Source organism: Symphalangus syndactylus, chromosome 10, assembly GCF_028878055.3.
Source record: "Symphalangus syndactylus isolate Jambi chromosome 10, NHGRI_mSymSyn1-v2.1_pri, whole genome shotgun sequence".
Lineage (NCBI taxonomy): Eukaryota > Metazoa > Chordata > Mammalia > Primates > Hylobatidae > Symphalangus > Symphalangus syndactylus.
Window position 1 is genome coordinate 98,119,931 of NC_072432.2, and position 12,283 is coordinate 98,132,213.

Sequence of the window (12,283 nt, forward strand, 5' to 3'; positions counted from 1 at the left end):
TTTAGAGGTCCAGTATTGAGGCAAATGTGAGTATATGATTTTTATTGTTTATGAGTAGAACTTGAATTTTTATTCTTAGAAATGGGATAAGTAGGAAATCTAAGAAAAAGGACAAATTAATTTAGTCTTTTAAACGATCTTTTCCCTTGCGACCCATAGAGAAATAAGGAACCTGGTATTTGTCTAAAGCCAGGAGCATCTGACTCAGCACTGGATGAGCTCAGCCATGGGAGAGGGTCTGACTCTATCCTGAGAGTACTGTGTCATCCTGGACACAGAAATCATAGCAAGGGGGTGTGCATTAGCCACAGCTACGCAGAGGAAGGGGACCTCTTTTGTGATGCTAGGTTCATCCCGACTGCATAAGCCTTTCCCTACAATTGAGAGATGCCACATGCTCTAGGCCTTTCTGGTAACATTTCTTAAGTGTAAATGAAGTCTCATTTTTTTTTTTAAATTGCTAGAATAAATACCAATGGAAATGCAGTTTCAGTGTTTATTTTGGCTTTCAAATTGGCTAATAGGACTAGTTGTCTAATTAGGGCTGCAGAACACTGTCCAGCCACAGTGCTAGAGCCAGTTCCCAGGAGATCCCAACAAGCAGCTGCTATTAAACCATTTTCTACTCCCATTGTTAAAGCCTCATTGGAAATTTCACAAATGGGAGCTAGTTCCCTTGCCAACCTCAAAAGCACCTGAAACACTCCCCACAACTGCAAGCCCAAAGGCAATTAGAGGTTCACACAGAGATTATACTATGTATGTAAGTGGACTTCAGAAGGTTTAGAAACATGCAGAGATAAGGGCTGCATCATAGGCCATTAATTTCACAGCATCATGTCTTATTGAAAGATCTTTTGATATTTTCATCCAAGACAAAAATTGGCTTCAAGGAGGATGTGAATATTTGTGGGAATCCAAGGTATTTAACAAAGCAGTGTGGTGTGCCAGGGTTTGGTCTCATCTCCTTTTCCCAGATTCCACTCCTTCTGGTTCACGTACGTTCCAGTGATAAGGAACCCTGAGTACACAGACGCCAAACTTCCCTGCCATGGCATATGGTGTTGCCTCCCTTACCTTCCTAGTGAACTGTTAGACATTCTATTACCTTCCTAGTGAACTGTTAGACATTCTATAAAGCCCAATTTTAAAGATCTTAAGAATTTTTCGTTTGCTGAATATTCACCAGTGGGTTGTCATTTCTCTAGAGAAAATACTCAAATCTTCTCATGGCCCAAAACACTGCATGATCAGGTTCCTATCTACATCTCAAGCCCCACTTTCCACATACCTGTCTTCTGACTATTTTCCAGCTTCATTTACCTTTCTGTAAAGGTAGAAATACAGCTAGACTGCTGTATTTCTCCCTCTTAGTGAAAGAGTTTTCTGGTTGGTCTGCCTCATTCTACTGTTGTATGGTATGTGTGCATGAGCACATATGCAGATGCATGAATGTGTGTGTGTTGGCGGGGAGGGCATGGTGGTTGCACTGGTGGAAAGTAATTTGTCCTATTAGTATATAGGTCTCCACATCAAGTGCAGCTACATCGTGGCCTGCTATAGGCCTCTGTGCATCTCACCCTGATGAGGAGATCACTAGAAATCACTCGGAAAGCTTGGACATTGAGCCTGGAACCAGGAAGAAGTGAGAATGTGGGCATGTCCCATTTAAGGAAGGAAGGGAGTGTTTTCTACATGGGAAAGACAGCCAAACAAATATCTATTGGCCTGGTAGACAAACTGTGGTGTTCATCAATGTTAATACAATATTTTCCATTTTTCTTCTAGATATGGTGTAGATTTCAGTTTCTTGCCCTGATGTAGTTAGATGTGGCCTTCTGACTTGCTTTGGCCAATAAAATATGAATAAAAATTATTGGCATCACTTGTAGGTGGAAGCTTTAAGAGTTTGTGCACATTTGCCATGTTTTCTTTTCTTCTTGCTACGTATCCAGCCATGTAATGTGGCTGGTCTGTCTACTGACTGTGGATAAGGCAGAAAAGAGCCTTCATTGATTTTCAGTAAATATGAAGTGAGAATTATTTTAGGAACTGAGAGTTGGGGCTTGTTGTCATTGCAGTGCAACTTAGCTTATTCTTATTGATTTTAGTTCCTTATAAAATCACATTTTATTTTGTGGGGCTACTTCCCCACTCTGGGCAGTAGGCATATAACTCAGCAGCAGTTGCTGTAGCTGGCCTTGCAGACATGGGGGCGGGTTTCCATTGCACACTGGGGTGACAGGGATTCAAATGTGGTTTCTGAGGGGCTCTTGAGAAGAAGCATGGTAACGTGGAAGGGGACATGATTAGGGCAGTGTTCTCTTAGGAGCATTATCCAGGCTATGTTCTGTAACACCCACAGGCTGATTGGAGTGTCTAGCTGGGACACTAAGACACACCAGGGGGCCATTTCTCTAGCATAGTTGTGTTCAGTGTTATTGATTCCTCTGCAACCTCTGAATTACTGCCCTGCTGTACTAGATAGTTTCATGAACTCTTGCCAGGTGACACGGTCTACCTGGCATTCTGGGAAGCCTGCAACTGAAGTTACTCTCATTGCCAAGCTCTACTGAAATAATAAACATTTTGCTATCATGTGACACATGTGAGACATCAAGTAGGTGGGCTTAGCTCAAAAACACTTTCTCTTGCCTCATTTATACCTTATCTCCTTCCTGGGTTTTGAATCTCTAGTGCTTCCAGGCTGCATTGTATGCACTCCTTTCCATCTTCTTTTACATGGAGCTGCCCATAACTCACTTTGTCCAACCTACAGGGGCATGTGTCTTTCCTAGTTCACTCATGGGTCAGTTGGTCTTCTGAAGGCATATTCTTTTTTTTTTTTTTTTGAGACAGAGTCTCGTTCCATCACCCAGGCTGGAGTGCAGTGGCCCGATCTCAGCTCACGGCAAGCTCTGCCTCCTGGGTTCACACCATTCTCCTGCCTCAGCCTCCTGAGTAGCTGGGACTACAGGCGCCCCCCACCACACCCGGCTAATTTTTTGTATTTTTTTAGTAGAGATGGGGTTTCACCGTGTTAGCCAGGATGGTCTCGATCTCCTGACCTCGTGATCTGCCTGCCTTGGCCTCCCAAAGTGCTGGGATTACAGGTGTGAGCCACTGCGCACAGCCGGCATATTCTTATACTATAGCCCACCTCTATCCCCAGCCCCTCATGGTGAAGAGTCAAAGTCACAAATCTTGGTAATTTTCACAGAATCCATCAACACAAGGTTGTGTCATATCTCAAAGTACTAATCTGCTTATTTGGGGAGCATTTTCATTTCCTTCTGCTCTCTTACTGGTACTTCAAAGCATACCTGGCCCTTAAAGGAGCTGAGACAAAGACTCCAGCAGACCTGAGGGAGAGACAGAAAGATCACATGCATGCTTGGAGAGCTGGGTTTCCTGATCCCAAGGAGGAGATTAGCCTGGGTTTGGGGATTAGGAGAGAGGCAACAGCACAGGAAGAGAGGAGGGGGCAGACACCTTCAAGTGGGAAGGCATAAAGGGCCTCTGTCCTTAGATGCCAAGGAAGGCACTGAGGGCTGAGCTGACCTTGAGAGTGGCTTTCTGTGGCCTCGTGGCTTGTGCACAAGCTGCCTTCCACAGCCCCAGGCAAGTCCTGGGCATTTGTGAGTTCCCAGAACAGAGGGTTTGGGGCTTAAACAATTTGTGTGGGGATAAAGGGAGATCCTTGGTTCCTGATCAGCCTAGCACTCATCAGAGCCAACCAGAAGTTTGAACACAAGATTCTATACTCAGTTTTTTTTCTCTGTATAGCCCCAGTTTGGAAATGAATAAGAGTTCAAAACAATAAAATACATTAGCAACTCAGAGACAACCATGAAACTGCTCATGTCGATCTAAAATCAAAATCTGGCCTTAAGCTTGTTATTATACAATACATTTAGTTTGTGGATTTATACTTATTTTTATATGTCTTGCATTTTTTTTTTTTGTAAGGGGTAGTAATTTTTCTAGCCTATTCTCACACCACTTGCTTTTCCTTTTTCTCTACCAGTATCTTCCAAGAACTATTCACAAACAGGTCAGAGAAGAGGGTTTCACTTAGGATTACCTTGCCAACAAGCGCCGACTGTGAGTTGCATGGCTATGTGAGATGGATGAATGGGCCAGTCGTTGGTCACCAGGTATGGTTCATATGTTGCTCCATCCATGTATAAGGTTACCACAGGAAACTCCACATTGATGACATAGTAGTGCCACTCTTTGTCACAAATCTAAGAAAATGAAAGAGAAGCAACATTTAAAATTGAATATGTAATAAAACATCAAACAGGCTTTTACTCTATGAAAGGAGAACAACACATTTTTGGGTCAACAATTTTTATTGCAAAGCACTCAAGGAATATAACAGTTGATATACACTGAAGTTATAGAAGCTCATCATCAAACATGATGGGGCAAACTGTGGGAAAGACAAACACCCAAGAATCTGATCATCAGGCAGATAGTGGATGATGGGGAGATTTTTCAGCCTTACCTTGGTGCACCTGGGGAGGCAGAGGAGAACCACAAGTGGGTCCTACTGGCCTGGACTCAGTGCAGGGCACCCTTTCACAACCTTTTAAACCCAAGACTCCTGGTCTCAGGGCTGGGAATCTTGTGTCAAAATTGCCAGTTGGCTCTGATGATTGCTAGGCTGATCAGGAACCAAGGATCTCCCTTTATCCCCACATAAGTTGTTTAAGCCCCAAACCCTCTGTTCTGGGAACCCACAAGTGCCCAGGGCTACAGAAGGCAGCTTAGTGGATTGGGAGAGATGCTGAGGGGCTGGAACAGAGTCACAATTCTTAACCTCAAGGGACTGAACTCATACAGCATGAGACAAGATAGAAACCAAGATGGGCATGTCTTAGAAAGGGAGATGGGAGCATGAAAGGTGGCAAGACTAGCGAACGATGTCATCTCCTGTCTCATCCCTAAGCAAATGCCTTGGGAGTCATGCTGGACTCTCCTTCACACTCCCTCTAATCCCCCCACACCCTGTGGAGACCACCTCTGAAATGTCTGTCATCTGCATCCTCTTGTCTCCGTCGACTCTGCCATCTGTGGCAGAGGAGACAGATGAGTTCTGAATGAAGGTGACTCCAAGATGAGGGCATCAAAGCCCTCCCTGCAATTCCACGCTGGATTAAATGTGCTGTTTCTCATGAATAGATAACACCAACAGGGATGCTAAATAATCTTTCTCCTTTCATTTTGAAATAAGATTTTTTTCATTAATGTTCTTTTTATATTGTCCTGTCTCATGTCTCAGAAAATTGCTCCTTTTGAAGCCCATTAGTCTGATAAAGCCTGATGAATATTTTAGGGGACTTCCGGAGGTAAGCAGGAGGGATCCAGGCAGATCTCTGTGAAATTCTGTTATACTCAGTGAGAGGTTCTGACCCAGTTTCCACTCCCCTCATGCTCGATGCCCTGGACCAAACTCTGGGCTGGGTGCCGGGATCTCAAGCTAGGCCTGTTATTGGGGTGGGGTGACCCCAAGACATACAGGTGGCACACAGGCAGACCTGAACACAGAGTGCAGGGCTGATAGACTAGTAGAGAACTACATATTTGAAGCAAGCACCCAACCCAAAGAGGTAGGAGCACTCTGGGCTTGGGGTTTGCAATCAAGGATAGCCAAGCAACAGAGGTAACCTGGAATGTGGTTCACATCCTGAGGATATTCCCAGAGGTATCTGGAAACCTCTGGTCAGGCCCAGGGCAGGGAGGAAGCGGGTGACAGTGAGGTAACCCTGACCATACCCCATGCCCTGTGGAATGTAGGCAGAGTGCTGAGAACCAACCAGACAGCACTCGGGGGCTCCCCCATCCTGGCCTCCATCACTGCCCTCACAGTGACCATCCTCTCTGTGTGACTGGCATGTTGAATCCATGTACTTTAGCTGGCTCTACAGCAATCCACATCTGCTAAAGCTGGATGGACAATAATCCTCTGGCATTATTTCATTTACAACGCTTAGCATTTTGGTAGGACAACATAAAAAATTGCAAAGAAGTAATTCTATAACTCAGCAGTAGCAGCATCCCCTCTCAACATTACCATTTTTTTCCTAGGTGTTTGTTCTCCAGTTCTTCCAAAGTGTGCTGCATTGAATAACAGCCCCCATGATGCCCGGCATGAAAACAGTGATTCTCAAACTATAATAACTTTTCAACCTTACTGAAAAATAGAACTTTTCTATTTATAGCATTCCTATAAACATCCTGTGAAACAACAGCTGGGAAAGGTCTATTTGGATCACCCTGCATAAGAATTTGAGAGTTTGCATATTTCATTTAGCATCAGCACTAAAATGCCTTTACAAATTTCATTTTAAGTAGCTGTGTAATATGGCTATACTATACTTATTTCCAGATATTAATTATGTAACAGCTATTATAAATGGTACTGTAATGAATTTCTTGTGTATAAATATTTGTTTGCATTTCTGATTATATCCTTAGGAAAGATTCCTGGAAATGGAATTACTGGGTCAAAGGCTGGAGGTATTTTTAAGACTCTTGATACAAATTATCAATGTTTGTTTCTGCGAAGGTTATGCCTATTTATACTCCTACTCACAGAGGGTAAAAGAGCTTATGCATTGTACCCTTGCCACACTGAGTACTAAAAAAAAAATAAATATAAATCCTATTAATATAAAAGGGACACATTTTATCTCATTTTAATATGGGTCACAAAAGAGGGCAAGATTTATATTCTCCAACATCAACAGGGAGAGCACTGTTGGTGTGAAGAACAGCCTCAGCCAAGAGTCAGAGGTAGGAATGCTTGGGAGTTGCCCCGGTGAGCTCCTAATTGGGCTTCTAAACAATCTTTTAGCTCATACAAAGCTTATGCCTGCAGAGTTTTTCCACCAAGTAATCTATGACAGCAGCTAAAGGAAATGCCTAATTAGGGTTTTATAAATGTGGATCTATGATCAGAGAGAGACCTACATTGACCCTCTGCTAGAACTGCAGGGACAAACTGTAATTGAAACATGATCAAGCCAGGAGGCAGCTGAAATAAATGTGTCAATGCATAGTTCAACCAAGAAAGAAGAAAATTCAGCAAAGTAACCTTTCCTTGGGGGAGAGAAGAACTTTAATTCCCGACTGTTCATGAATCACTGGTGTATCCAGTCACACCAAGCATGTCCAAGCTCCAAGAATGTCTGACACCATCCCCCGGAATGATGCCTAAGGCCTTGCCTAGTCCAAAGACACATGAATCTCTGGACACCTGCAGATGTGCTCCCAAGGCAGGTAGCTGCAACATAGCTGGTAAGTGACTCAGAGACCAGAGACCCAGGGATACACACGTTCAGGAAGGGTAGCAGGGACAATGCCAAAGGAGGTCTGAGTTAGGAGTGTGCTGGAATTTCGGTGTGAGTCAGGGGCCAGGGAAGCCTCCCATGAGATGAGGAGGAGAAAATCAGGTGAGAGGTTCTCTGTGTAGTTGCTGACTGGTTGATCCAAGTGTTATATAAGTGGCCAAATTGGAAGTTCTGACTTGGTTTCCCCAGGAAATCAGGTGTTTTTGAATGCAGCTATTCAACATAAGATACATTCACCTACCAACTACTATCTATCTATCTGTCAACTATTATGTCTCCTAGGTGCTGCAAGAGATACAGAGGTTATGAGATAGGTCCTTTGCTTTCAAGATTTTCAATCTAATGGAGGGGGTGTATCAAGTACACAAAATCTTCAAATGTAATGAAACTTGAGATAAGTGTTGTAGACCAGGTGCAAGGCACTGTGAGGTCCCAGGGAATGGAGAGATTCTTTCCAGCTTGGAGAAGGTGGAATTTAGGGTGGATATTGAAGAACTGTTAATATTTCATTAGGAATAGATGGCAAGTAATAAATTCTAAGGCAATGAAGCAGAAATCTCTTATTCCTCTATTCATTCATCTGTTTTTTTTATTGTCAGAGGTACTAGGTTTGGGGACATATAAAGATACACACATTCACTCATTAACTCCTACAGACATTTACTAAATGCACATCCTACTTTGTGAACAAAAAAAGCACCCGCCTTTATGGAGCTTATAGTCCAGTCATGGAATTGACAAAAAGACTTATAACAGATAGGGATTCATATCCAGCACAGATTTGTGCAAGGTGCCATGTTAACCCTGTTGAGGTAGATGAGGATGACAGAGTTTGGGGGTGTCAGGCTGCATTTGTGAAAGGTGAAGAGTGTGCGATAAGGCTGCAAGGAGAGATTTGAAACTGAGGACTTGGATTGCTTTTGTTCTGTAGGCAATGGGAGATCTGGAGGCTTCTAGGTGGGAGAAGGGGGTGATAGTCATAAAAACAATCAATCTTGGAACATGCTTTTCAGTATTGAAGCAGCTTTTCATATTCCTCCTTATACTATTTAATCTTCAACACAACCCTATAAAATAGGAGGACCAATTCTGTCTTAGGCACTATTAGAAAATTAAGGAGAAAGAAATGACATTATTTCTCAAGATAATTTCAACTTTTATTTTAGATTGAGGGGTACATATGCAGATTGTTACATGGGTATATTGTGTGACTCTGAGGTTTGAGGTAAAAATGATCCTATCACACAGGTAATACCCAAGCATAATACCCAATAGGTGGTTTTTCAACCCATTCCCCTCTCTTTCCCTCCCCCATCTATTAGTCCCAGTGTCTATCATTCCTATATTTATGTCTATGGGTATCCAATGTTTAGCTTCCACTTATAAGTGAAAAAATATGGTGTTTGGTTTTTTTGTGTGTGTTAATTTGCTTAGAATAATGGCCTTTGGCTCCATCTATGTTGCTGCAAAGGACATGATTTAATTCTTTCTTATGACTGCATAGTATTCCACGGTATATATGTACCACATTTTCTTCAGTCCACTGTTGATGGGCACCTAGGTTGGTTCCGTGTCTTTGCTACTGTGAACAGTACTGTGATGAACATACAAATGCATGTATCTTTTTGGTAAAACAATTTGTTTTCTTCTGAATATATATCCAGTAATGGGATTGCTGGGTCAAATCGTAATTCTGTTTTAAGTTCCTTGAGAAATTTCCAAACTGCTTTCCACAGTGGCTGAACTAGTTTGCATTCCCACTAACAAACAGTATATTCCTTTCTCTCCATAGCCTTGCCAGCATCTGTTATTTTTGACTTTTTAATAAATAATTGCCATTCTGACTGGTATGAGATGATATCTCTTTATGGTTTTGATTTGAATTTTTCTGATGATTAATGATGTTGGGCATTTTTCTCATATTTTTGTTGGCCACTTTTACATCTTCCTTTGAGAAGTATCTGTTCATATCCTTTGCCCATTTTTAAATGAGATTATTTGTTTTTGCTAGTTGATTTATGTCCCTTGTAGATTCTGGATATTAGAATTTTGTTACATGCATAGTTTATGAATATTTTCTCCCATCCTGTAGGCTGTTTACTCTGTTGATAAATTCTTTTGCTCTGAAGAAGCCCTTTAATTTAATTAGCTCCCACTTGTCAATTTTTGTTTTTCTTGCAATTGCTTTTGGGGACTTAGACATAAATTCTTTGCCAAAGCTGATGTTGAGAAGGGTAGTTCTTAGTTTTCTTCTAGGATTTTTATAATTGGGGTCTTATATTTAAATCTTTAACCCATTTTGAGTTAATTTTTGTATATGATGAGAGGTAGGAGTCCAGCTTCATTCTTTTCCATATGGCTAGCCCGTTATCCCAACACCATTCATTGAATAGAGTGTCCTTATTCCATTGGTTGTTTTTGTCTATTTTGCTGAAGATCAGATGGCTGTAGATGTGCAGGTTTATTTCTGGGTTCTGTATTCTGTTCCATTGGTCTATGTGTCTGGTTTTGTATCAGTACCATGCTGTTTTTGTTACTGTTGCCTTATGGTATAATTTGAAGTCGAGTAATGTGATGCCTCCAGTTTTTTTGTTGTTTTTTTGCTCAGTATTGCTGTGGTTGTTTGTTTTTTGTTTGTTTGTTTAATATAAATTTATGAGTAAATTTTTCTAATTCTGTAAAAAATGACATTGGTATTTTGATAGGGATAGCATTTAATGTATAAATTGCTTTGGGCAGTATGGCCATTTTAATGATATTGATCCTTCCAATCCTTAAGCATGAAATGTTTTCCCATTTCTTTGTGTCATCATCTCTGATTTCTTTCAGCAGTGCTTGGTAGTTTTTTTTTGCAGAGATCTTTTACCTCCTTGGTTAGATGAATTCCTAGGTATTTCCTTTATTTTGTGGCTATTGTAGATGGGGATTGCGTTCCTGATTTGGTTCTCAGCTAGAACATTATTGGCATATAGAAATGCTACTAATTTTTGTACATTAATTTTGTATCCTGAAACTTTATCAGTTCCAGGAGCCTTTTGGCAGAGTCTTTAGGGTTTTCTAAGTAAGGAATCATAGCATTTGAAAAGAGAGATGGTTTGATGACTTCTTTTTCTATTTGGATGCATTTTATTTCTTTCTCTTGCCTAATTGCTCTGACTAGGACTTCCAGTACTATGTTGAATAGGAGTGGTGAGAGTAGGTGTCCTTGTCTTGTTCTAGTTCTCAAGGGGAAAGGTTCCTCTTGGGCTTTTCTCCATTTAGTATAATGTTGGCTGTGGGTTTGTCATAGATGGCCCTTAATATTTTGAGATATGATCCTTTGATGCCTAGTCTGTTGAGGGTTTTTATCATGAAGGGATGCTGGATTTTATCAAAGGCTTTTTCTGCATCTATTAAGATAATTGTGTGGTTTTTGATTCTGTTCACATGGTGAATCACATTTATAGATTTGCATGTGTTGAATCAACCTTGCATCCCAGGAATAAAACCTTCTTGAATGTGGCGACTTAACTTCGTGATGTGCTGCTGTATTCAGTTTGCTAGTATTTCACTGGGGATTTTTACATCTATGTTCATCATGGATATTGGCCTGAAGCTTTCTTTTTATGTTGTGTCTCTGCCAGATTTTTGTATCAGAATGATGCTAGCTTCATAGAATGAGTTAGGGAGGAGCTCCTTCTCTTCAATTTTTTGGAATAGTTTCAGTAAGATTGGTACCAGTTCTTTGCAGATCTGATAATGGGCTGTGAATCCATCTGGTCTAGGGCTCTTTTTGGTTAGTAGGTTTTTAAAATTTCAGAATTCATTATTCATCTGTTCAGGTTTTCACGTGCTTCCTAGTTCAATCTTGGGAGATTGTGTGTTACCAGGAATGTATCCACTTTCTCTAGATTTCCTAGTTTATATGCATAGAGGTTTTCATAATGGTCTCTGAGGATCTTTTGCTTTTTGTGGGATTGATTATAATGTCATCTTTGTCATTTCCAATTATGTTTGTTGGGATCTTCTCTTTTCATTTGTTAATCTAGCTAGCGCTCTATCGATCTTGTTTATTCTTTCGAAAAAGCAACTCTTGGTTTTATTGATCTTTTATATGGACTTCTGGGTCTAATTTTGTTCAGTTCTCCTCTGATGTTAGTTATTTCTTTTCTTCTGCTATCTTTGGAGTTCGATTGTTCTTTTTCTCACCTTCTTCCTCTAGGTGTGATGTTAGATTGTTAAATTGAAATCTTTCTAAGCTCTTAATGAAGGCATTTTTAGTGCTATACACTTTCCTCTTAACACAACTTTAGCTGCATCCCAAAGATTTTGGTAAGTTGGGTCACCATTTTCAATAATTTCAAAGAATTTTTTTATTTCTGCCTGCCTTAATTTTGTTGTTCACCCAAGGGTTATTCAGGAGCGAGTTGTTTAATTTCCATGTTTTCATGCAGTTTTGAGAGATCTTGGTATTGATTTCTATTTTTGCTGCATTGCAGTCTTGAGAGTGTGCTTAGTATGGTTTTGATTTTTTTGAATTTATTGAGACTTGCTTTATGGCTGAGCATGTGATCGATCTTAGAATATGTTCCATGTACAGATACGAAGAATGTATGTTCTGTGGTTGTTGGGTGGAGTAGTCTGTAGATGTCTCTTAGGTCCAGTTGGTCAAGTGTCTAGTTTAATGCCAGAATTTTATTGTTTGTTTTCTGCCTCAATGATCTGTCTAACACTGTCAGTGGGCTGTTGAAGTCCCTCACAATTGTGTGGCTGAAGTGATATGATATCTTAACTCAAGGAACACATAATCTTATTGTAAGTTAGAACTAACACACACACCACTGTGGACTTCCACATATGGCCTCTTGTATTTTCACTTCACATGTAACCAATGTCAGCTTCACATACTCACTTCCAAATCAGGATCTTGAGCAGAGAATCATCTT

General features: G+C 40.8%; 1 protein-coding gene and 1 long non-coding RNA gene across 3 annotated transcripts in view; one reads left to right on the top strand and one right to left on the bottom strand.

The window, feature by feature from the left end:
- The window catches only part of LOC129491230 (uncharacterized), a 134,060-nt gene extending 129,919 nt beyond the window's left edge, over positions 1-4,141 (top strand). For both annotated transcript variants that reach the window (XR_008660488.2, XR_008660489.2), the window contains one exon: positions 4,028-4,141. This is a non-coding gene — a long non-coding RNA (uncharacterized lncRNA). The remainder of the gene's footprint in view (positions 1-4,027) is intronic.
- Positions 1-12,283, bottom strand: part of CLSTN2 (calsyntenin 2) — a 641,559-nt gene that overhangs the window by 28,346 nt on the left and 600,930 nt on the right. Inside the window, exon 9 of the mRNA XM_055295244.2 lies at positions 4,085-4,247. Within this exon, the coding sequence (XP_055151219.2) occupies positions 4,085-4,247 (163 nt within the window). The remainder of the gene's footprint in view (positions 1-4,084; positions 4,248-12,283) is intronic.